General features: G+C 41.1%; 1 protein-coding gene across 6 annotated transcripts in view; it reads right to left on the bottom strand.

The window, feature by feature from the left end:
• Window positions 1-216: 216 nt before the first annotated feature.
• The window catches only part of zbbx (zinc finger, B-box domain containing), a 53,000-nt gene continuing 43,939 nt past the window's right edge, over window positions 217-9,277 (bottom strand). For 5 of the 6 annotated variants that reach the window (XM_051396843.1, XM_051396847.1, XM_051396844.1 and 2 more), the window contains 4 exons: window positions 6,627-6,797; window positions 4,264-4,530; window positions 3,989-4,067; window positions 217-538 (listed from right to left, as the gene is read on the bottom strand). In XM_051396843.1, coding sequence (XP_051252803.1) covers window positions 460-538; window positions 3,989-4,067; window positions 4,264-4,530; window positions 6,627-6,797 — 596 coding nt within the window. In that variant the 3' untranslated portion in view covers window positions 217-459. The remainder of the gene's footprint in view (window positions 539-3,988; window positions 4,068-4,263; window positions 4,531-6,626; window positions 6,798-9,277) is intronic. The other variant, XM_051396845.1, reaches the window with a different exon arrangement.

The following is a 9,277-nucleotide window of genomic DNA, read 5'->3' as shown; positions in this document are numbered from 1 at the left end:
ACTCATGTACACACGCTGACAAACACAAAAGTAGACTACTGCTGAGAATTAAACCTAACTCACCGTTTATCTTCCCTCCCCTCCTGTCCTCATCCTTTGCCTGTCTCATCGTTGGCTTCATACCTTCGACAAGCATGTATCTCGCAGCACACACAGCATAAACATTGTTCACAAGAAAAAACATGGGCAAATGCAAAAAGTGAGACAAACCATAACTCAATCACAATAATATTTAATCAATATTCAGCAATGTTTTGTTTTTTTCAAAGCAACACATTTTTATTTTCATCTATCTGCACAAGATTCAGTCTTAGGGGTCTTCACCTCACTGGAACACAATTTAAAATGACGTGTTTTTGCATGCTTTACTCTGTCATAGACATGTATCTACACGTGCATGTCTTCTGATTTGTTGTTATTTAAAAAGCGTGTGTGTTTATGTGCGTGTATGTAAATATCTCAGGGTAGTAAGAGGACACTCTGCTGGTCTCTCTGTGCAGCCGCCTCCTCATCCCTTTGTTCCTCGCTGACTCTGCCCCTGCAAGACCAAATCCACCAATCAAAGTCAGAACATCCTACATACACAGCACTCAAAAACCAGCCTATGATTAAAGGACAGATGCACTAAGCCTTTTGGAATTTGTTTCAGACGAATCATGGGGACACATTTGTGATATATTCAGATGTGCGCAGCAGCTGAAAGTTTGTGTGTCATCTGCATTGGGCATCCCCAGGGTCGCGGTTTGACAGGATTTTATCAAATCTGAATCCGGCATTGACTTCACCTACAAATCCAAGTTGTTTGAGACTTGTGGAATGTCCCTGCCTCTAAAGAACAGGAGGACAAAGGTAGAAAATTATAAATAAGAAGGCTCTGACCAATAAAACCCTGGCATTGAGGAGGTACAATTAACTGCACCAATGGGCCTGCATACTTTATTTATTGAGAAATTTAGGAGAAGCATCTCCCAGTTTGCATTCAACTATGACAAGGCCAAATTAACTTTGGATTCTATAAAGACAGCAGGCATATCAATGTCAATGACGCTGGTGTCAGATCAGGATACCAGAGGAGTTGCTCTGTTGGTGTCAGCCTCAGCCTGCAGTGATCCTCCAACAGATTCGGTGGCCTGGGTTTTATTAGAAAACCTTCTTTTAAATGTCTTTTCATGTCATCAAGGCATCCACAAATGTTCCTCAGATATTTGATGAGTGACTCATACATTCAATATATAATAGAGGGTTAGATGTCCAAACAGATTTTGTTAGTTAGACTTAAAGTGCAAACAATTTAAAGCTTCCTTATTATTATTGCAAATCCTGAACTGTATAAAGCGTGCATCAGAATATTCTCGTCTTGTCTTGATTAAGTCAATTTTCCAAATATTAATGTGATACTGCTGTGCACCTACGTACTGACTGAAGGTTAGATCAAAGACAGCCAACAGACTGAGGCAACAGTAAAGCACAGGCAGCTGGAAGCAGTTGAGTCAGAGCAAAGATAGATGATGAATAGTTGTCTGGATATGAGGTAAACACAGGCTAGGTCAGCTGACAAAGACATCAATGGATGTATACATCCTGCACGTAATACACTTTGTCACAGCATTCAATTGTGTGTTGTGTGGGTGTACTTTAGAGCGTACATGTCCTATTACTGGATTAGTCACTAAAATAAATGTACATTTTAAATGTTTTATACAAGACTAAATTATAAAGCCGCTCGAGTTTGATCTGATTATACTGTTATTCTATTTGATGGTGGGCAGCAGAGACCACTCACACAGCACAACTCCATTATCATGCATCTGCTCTATGATGCAACTGCAGCCATCAGTCAACTTCGTCTAAAGGAACAGCTATCTATTAAAGTAACAACTGCCTCTGTGAGCACCTGGTGGCTGAGAGGGGCATTAAACTGAAGGGTCCTCTGTGGATGGTACAGTATACACCTATATTAAAGGTGCAGTAAGACTTTAACAATCTTACTGTACAAACTGCATTTACAAAAAAGAATTAAATATACATACAAGTTACATACTTTGGTTTCATTTCAGTCAAAACATTTGTTCTATGGTACAGAATGGTGGATCCATTGCCAAAATAAGTTTGTATTTTTCTATTTCAGTGAGTGTTTTAAGTAATATTACAGCTGTGATCCAAATAATTGCATGGTTAAGTTCCTCTTATCTCAAGGACCCTATACTTTTGAATTTTGTATGAACTGAATACTGTCACATTGACCAAAAAGTGCATGACTGGACGAAATGTGACAGTAATGACGAAGATAACAAAAGACGCTACCTGTAAAGCTACGCCAAACTAGTCCGATTAAGTGCATCAGTGTATACGTGTGCATGTCTGAGTGTGTGTGTGTGTGTGTGTGTGTGTGTGTGTGTGTTTGAAGGTTGTAAGGAGCTGTTTTTAGAACCTCTTTGTGTAGTATGTGTTAATCCGGTTATTACACGTCTCAATGTGATATTCACAGTGCTCTGCTCAGCACAAGGCCTCTAGCGCAGATTATGCCCACTACACACACGCGCGTGAAAGATCAACAACGCACAGACACACACACCCACACACTCAGTTTCAAGAAATACAAGAAAAACACATTGACACTCTCTCTCTGTCTCATACACACACACACACATTAAGAAGCACATTAAGGCCTGATGCCCAAGATGCTGTCAAAGCTAAAGTCGTTCTGCTGGCTAACGATCCATTACACACTCCACATATCCGACATAGAGGGGGATTGACAGAGCACAAAAAAGGAGGGATTACCCCCCATGGTGACCACTGGAATGGTAGAGGAGTGTAGGGAAGTGTAGGGAGCAAGCAAGCAATGGATTACATGCCGATCATGGTGAAAAGACACAGACAACAGTATGAAAACCGGAAGTTACAAGACTATACTCAGATTCTCACAGGGGAAAGAAAGCGTATTTGCATTTCAGGATATGAAATTGGAATGGAAATGTGAACAGCTATCTAAGCTGCAGCTACTAACTCTAAGTTCTAGTGGACATGCAAATGTCCTAATGGGTGGAACAGAAAATTATTGTTGTTGGACATGTTGAAGAGCCTTCTGTCATCATATCTTCTGTGTTTAATAGTACGCAATTTTATTTATTAGCAAACTAATCCATACAATAACTATCGGCAGTTCAATACCACAGTGCCATTAGTACAATGAAAGCGGAATTTAAAATGCGGCCTATTATTAATATAAACCTGATCCTGATAATGACCCACAAATAAACTGGGATTTTAAACTTAACACACTGTTGGTTCTGGGAAGACCAATATAAAATGTAAACTAAAACAATGTCTATCTAATCTATGTTGGTCATCACAGTCCCACGTCTAGTCATGATGTTACTGTTGTTATCAGATGTTATCAGTGGAGAGAGACATTTTAATTGATCTACGATTGTTAATGGAGCAGTGTGAGTTGTTTTCATCCGTCTCCAACACACCTGTTGATTTACTCTGCAGTAGAAGGTTTCCGTGGTTATTCTAAAACTATCTGGTGCTGGTTGCACAAAATTTAACCATTGGAACCGCCATGCGTAATTGTGTTTTGACAGTGACAACATCACCCCAATTAGAGACTGCAGATGAACAGACACCTGCTGCCTTCAGATGCCTGTAAAGAGAGTCACCAGAGTAAAGGAATGGCCTTCAGTGTAGACTACTAACTGCTGTGGATTACAGAGCTTGTAAGAATCACTCATTAATTTTCATTTTTTCTTGCTGGCATTAATGAGTAATTGGAATACAACCTCAGCTGGTTAAAAATGAGAATAACAATTTTTATTTTTATTTTATAGAAGCTAATATGGGTGTGTCTTCGCCAAATAAAGTCACCATATTATCATGGAGCAACACAGTGCTGATCTGTCGTCCTGCTCAGAGCAAGCGGGCAGGGGCCAATGTGAGACGCTCATTTTTGGATGGCAGTATTTTGTGTGTGCATGTTACTCACCGTGTGAAGTGATGATTTCCATGCTGTTCTTGACTTCCACTGTTTCCTGCACCAAATTCTGAAGCCTGTTTCCCTGTTTCTGAGGTAGATATTAGGATAAGTTAATGCTTATGGCCTTCATTTAAAATCACTCAAAATTCATCAAACATGATTAAAATGAACATATATTCACTCTTGTACTACCGTTAACATAAAACATCAAATACAGAGTAATATGTTGATCGGAGATGGCCATACAATGATGCTGTGTTTGCATACATGATTTCTAAATGTACCTATGTGTATGTCTGCTCCCTTAGCCATGAGTTTGAGTTCCTGCTCCAGTTCATGGACTGTGTGTGCAGTTGTCTCAGTGTCCAGGTCAGGGTCCTCACAGCCCATCTGGTCCACACTACAGATCTCCATGATCTCCTGGGCTGCTCCGGACAACGGACGAAATGCTGGACCCACGTCTGAGCCCAATGTGGGACGGGGCAGGCAGCAGGCAGCAGGAACCCGAGAGAGAGTTGGCGTGGACTTGCCAGGCAGGTGAGACCCTGACCCTGAATAAGAAAGAAAAAGAGATATGATATGAGATGGAAGAAGGATAAATGTACAGAAGGATAGATGAATAGATGTAATTATGGATATGAGGATATACAGTAAAGATATCTTACAAAAACAGCTACAGAGAATGAGTGTGGGAGAAAGAGATAAGAGGAGATGACAGAAGAAGACAGGAAAAAGGGGAGGTGCATGCGGCTCGGGATTCAGGGAAAGAGGGTGAGAGACAGAGAAACGATCACAACAGTCAGTGGAATGAGTGGTGTCTCATCCCACTCCACTGCGAGCCACATCAAATTGAATCAGATTGAACATCCATCCCCACCTGCTCACTGTAAATTACATCGCGGCCCCCATTGAGAAGCTATGATGGCGTGGGTGCATGTGTGTGTGTGAGCGGCACACTGATTCCTCATGCTGCGTGCTGTCTAACCAGCTCCAGTGTTAAGTCTTCCATTCTTTCAATCTTCCATTGTCTCCTTACCTCACCCCCCCCTCTCAGCGCCTGGCTCTGTCTTTCAGCTGGCACAGAACCTCCACTTAGTGCTTCACAACCACCTGCACTGTCAAACTAAGCAGCATGGGAGGAATGATGCGTGCAGTACAGTGCCGTTGACACACGTGCACTCACACATACCCGTAGACTCAATTCACTTCCATTTCAAATCAGATACGACATTTATCTCGATTTTGGTTACCGATAAAGCTCTGTGCTCAATTTAAAATGCATTCAGTGTAAATTGAGAGTGAGATTAAAATCTGATCTCTCTAAATGACCTCCTTCAAGAGTTCCCGGGGAAAGTCAGATTTAAATCTTTCTCGTTTTGCATGCACTATATGTGCTCATTATTCACTGTAAGTCATATTAAGATGCATTCAGTAACATATGTATCTTTTTCCATGACTAATTAAAACATCAGCTATAACTAAGGTCTATGCACCATGCACATAGCTAAAATGAAGCCAACGAAAAACTAAAATAGTAAACCAAATGCTGTGAACTTGAAAAGGAGTTCCCCACTCACAGATGCACTGGAGTACAAAACTATTTCAAGACATTCATTAATGGCACAAGGGAGCCAAAACACAGATGTTTGGGCGAGAAGCCCTCCTCACAGTGCTGTCACACAGCACACTGGAGCGTCACACTGACAAGACAGTACAATGAGGCACACTGAGTGAAGCAACTTGCCGAAACGCCTGTGCTTAAGTTCCCTTGTGGAATTAAAAATATTGAAAACATGTTGAGCACTCGAGAGTCCTTCTGATGCTATAATTAAACATGTTGAAAAGGTTTTGCGCTCTCAAGAGGTTTTACAAGTGCGGACCTCCTTTCAAGTACAAGTATACCTGAAGGCAAGTGAGCACAATTTGGGCCTCAGTGCCTCAAACTATTTACCTTAGAGGGCAAATTGCAAATAAATAGAGTAAGGAGAGAAATAACACATACAAATGACAAAGAGTGGACAAGATTGATGAAGAAAACAACAGACAGCAGTGCTAAATGGCTTGACTGTGCAGAAAGAACAGAGCAGCGGAATGAAGTGATCAGATTTAAATGCAGTAGCTTACAGTAAAACGAGTGAGGAGGGAGAGAGGAAGTGGATCCTGTGAATTCAAAAGAGATTATTGTCTTGTCTCTCAGGTGTTTGTGTCTGTGTGCATCAATGTGTGCGTGTGTGTATCAGCACAACCAGATTACTGCAGTGTTTCTGGGGTCTGAGCGAGGGAAGTGATGACTGGACATATTCCTGGACGGTTTCCCAGTCCTGCCTGAGCATGTGCACAGTACGTGTGTATATGACGTGTGTGCGTGCGTGTGTGTGTGTGTGTGTGTGTGTGTGTGTTGTGAGAGTGATACAGTATAATCTCTTTAAGAAACCTGCATACTCAGTGCCAAGAAAGTGAGGCTATATGCAGAAATGAGGTGTGTTAATTCTGTATAGAATAAGAGTTCTGTGTATATGAGAGAATAAGTAAGAGTTAGAGTTCAGCGAGTTTGATAGTGTTCACACAGATAGACACACAAGCATGCACACACACACACACACACACACACACACACACACACACACACACACACACACACACATACATCTACCAGATGTTCCTAGTTCATTTTCTGATATTTCTCCTCTCCTGGTGGGTTTGGTTGAGTGAATTTGAATTCCAGTTGGCTGCGTGTGGGTGTCCTTCATCATTTCGAAAACCAGGTGTTCCTCAGTGCAGATACTGAGGCTGCTGCTTGGCTCGTAACCCTCTGACCCTAAAAGAGTGAGAGAAAGATTAGGAGAGGGGGCAACACCAAATCTGAGTTGTAAAATAAAAAAACTCATACGAAAGTAGAAAAGAAAAGTCATACAAAATGTGTTTAAAAAATAATGTATACAGCAGAATGTATAAAAGGCATCCCATCACTATCCACTTTCATGTTCTTTTATTGCCCTTTACATTCTCTAAAAACCTTTGGAATATCTGGATACATGATAAATGAAATCCGAAGACAGTCCCACTGCTATCAGTTAGACATATGGCTAACAAATGGAAATAGCAATGCATTTGCTTTGCAATCTAACTCCAACAGTGTTTGATTTCATATAGATCCAATGCATGGAATAACTTTTTTGGCTCTGACTGAAAGCTGCCGTGTGAATTATAGAACATTGTCATTCATTTCCACGGCTGTTTATCAATTTAAAAAGTAAAACTAGGTCATGGTTCACCCTCACGCATTGCTGTCAGTCAGCCTCTTTTTTGAGTCTACCACACGAGTGGCAATTTCAAATCACAACATATCCATTAAATCTGATACAATAATCCACATGTCCATTCAGCAGCAGCATCTGTACCAAACCAATATTGCTTAACAAGCCTGTTCAGCCAATGCAATTACTGCTGTTTTCTTCTCTCTCTCTCTCTCTCTCTCTCTCTCTCTCTCTCTCTCTCTCTCTCTCTCCAGTGGTTAGCCAATCAATTAATACTATTGACTGGAGGAGAATCTACTAACTAGTCTAAATCTGCAGCAAATGAAAAGAGGAAAGGAGGACGAGAGTCAGACAGCAAAATTTCAAACTCACACAAAGAAAATTGAGAGGGTGTGAAAAAAAAAGAAAATACAAAAATGACTAAAATGCATACAAAGATACCAAGGGTCTTTTGTCTGTTTCTTTATCCATTTGTCTGCAGGTCTTTGATTCCCTTGCTACTTGAGTGTCTACCTGTTTGTCTGCTTTTCACCATATCTTACTGCTAGTGTCTCCATACATCTGTCTGTATCTCTCTTCTCTCTCTCTCTCTCTCTCTCTCTCTCTCCCTCTCCCTCTCTATGTCTTTGGAGGTTAGAATACTGTCCAGCCTGTCTGTCTATCTGCCTGTCTCTCTCTCTCTCTCTCTCTCTCTCTCTCTCTTTTTCTCTTCGACTGGATGCACATGAGACAGAAACTGCACACTAACAACCTCATTTTCTGACTGACCGGGTGACAGGGAGTAAGAGCAGAAAGGAGAGAGAGGTGGAAAGGTAGAGCAGGAGACATATAAAACCTGTTGGATCTCAGCCCTGGCTGGGGAAAAAAAAGGAGAGGAGACAGATGGAGGGATGGAGGGACATAAATGAGTGCAGAGTGTTGTCAAGGTGATATTCCTCCTCTCTAACCTTTCTCTCTCATTAACTTTGGAGCTTTAACGATGGTGGCAGAGACAGTGCGGGGTTTGACGAGCGGCTGGCTGCATGGTGCGAGGAGGGTAGTGGTGCCCTTGTGGGAGTCTCTCACTGTCAACCTCATTCATTTAACGCAGGCTTGTCAACGAAACAGTGAAAATCTGGGCTTTAAGCCTCGATGAAGGAAAAGGTTGATGAGATCCTTTCAGGCTGTGGCAGTTTACTTTACTTCAACACACAAAGTATGAATTAGAAATCCGTGCTCGATCAAAACAGTGACCGCTGTTTGAAATGCATGTAATTCGACAGCCTTGGACATGGGTACGAGGTATAATGAGCACCAAGATAAATTATTGCAATCCAAATGTTATTACTTTAACTCTGAAGCAATTTGGAGGTGGAGGCTAGACTTCCAACAGCCTTGTTGGGCAGTCTGAGCACCTCACAGACATGGCCAGTTTACCAATCATTAGTGTGAGAAAATAGAACATGTTTTTTAACACCCAGACACAGTCAACGTCAGAAGTTCTGAAACCATCTTGTTACAGCAGTATTTGTCTGGTGTAGTTCAAGGTGAAAAGAGCAATGAAAGAAGAGGAGGATGAACAAAAACAAAACCATGGGATTAAATGTCTATGCATTCTCTCACCAGCAAAGGGTAGTGATGGGTAATAATCAAATATATAAAAATTATTAACAACATGAATAACTAAAATACAAAAAGAAAATACAAAGTTGTTCTGCACTAGACTTTGTGTATCTTGTAAAGTGCATTTTCCAGTAGTTTTCTGGACAGTAATGACTGATTAAACGATGTGTTTCCAGGGGGGTTGTATAAGAAAGATGACATTGCACTGACAACATATGCCTTTCAACATTCGTCACAAAGGTAAAGTCAAAGCAAACTTTTGTGTGCATGTGAAGGACACAAGCATTATTATCTACACCTTCAGCTGGGAAAGAAACAAGAACAAAAGGAGGCTGTGTTGTCTGTGAATGTGTCTGTGTGAGGAAATATGGATTGTTTTTGTGCCTGTGTTCACCAGCAGTTTAAGAAAATGGAGGCACTAAACATAAGTAAAAAGAAG

The sequence above is a fragment of the Dicentrarchus labrax genome, unplaced genomic scaffold (assembly GCF_905237075.1).
Source record: "Dicentrarchus labrax unplaced genomic scaffold, dlabrax2021, whole genome shotgun sequence".
Lineage (NCBI taxonomy): Eukaryota > Metazoa > Chordata > Actinopteri > Moronidae > Dicentrarchus > Dicentrarchus labrax.
This window is presented reverse-complemented; position numbering and strand designations above follow the sequence as displayed.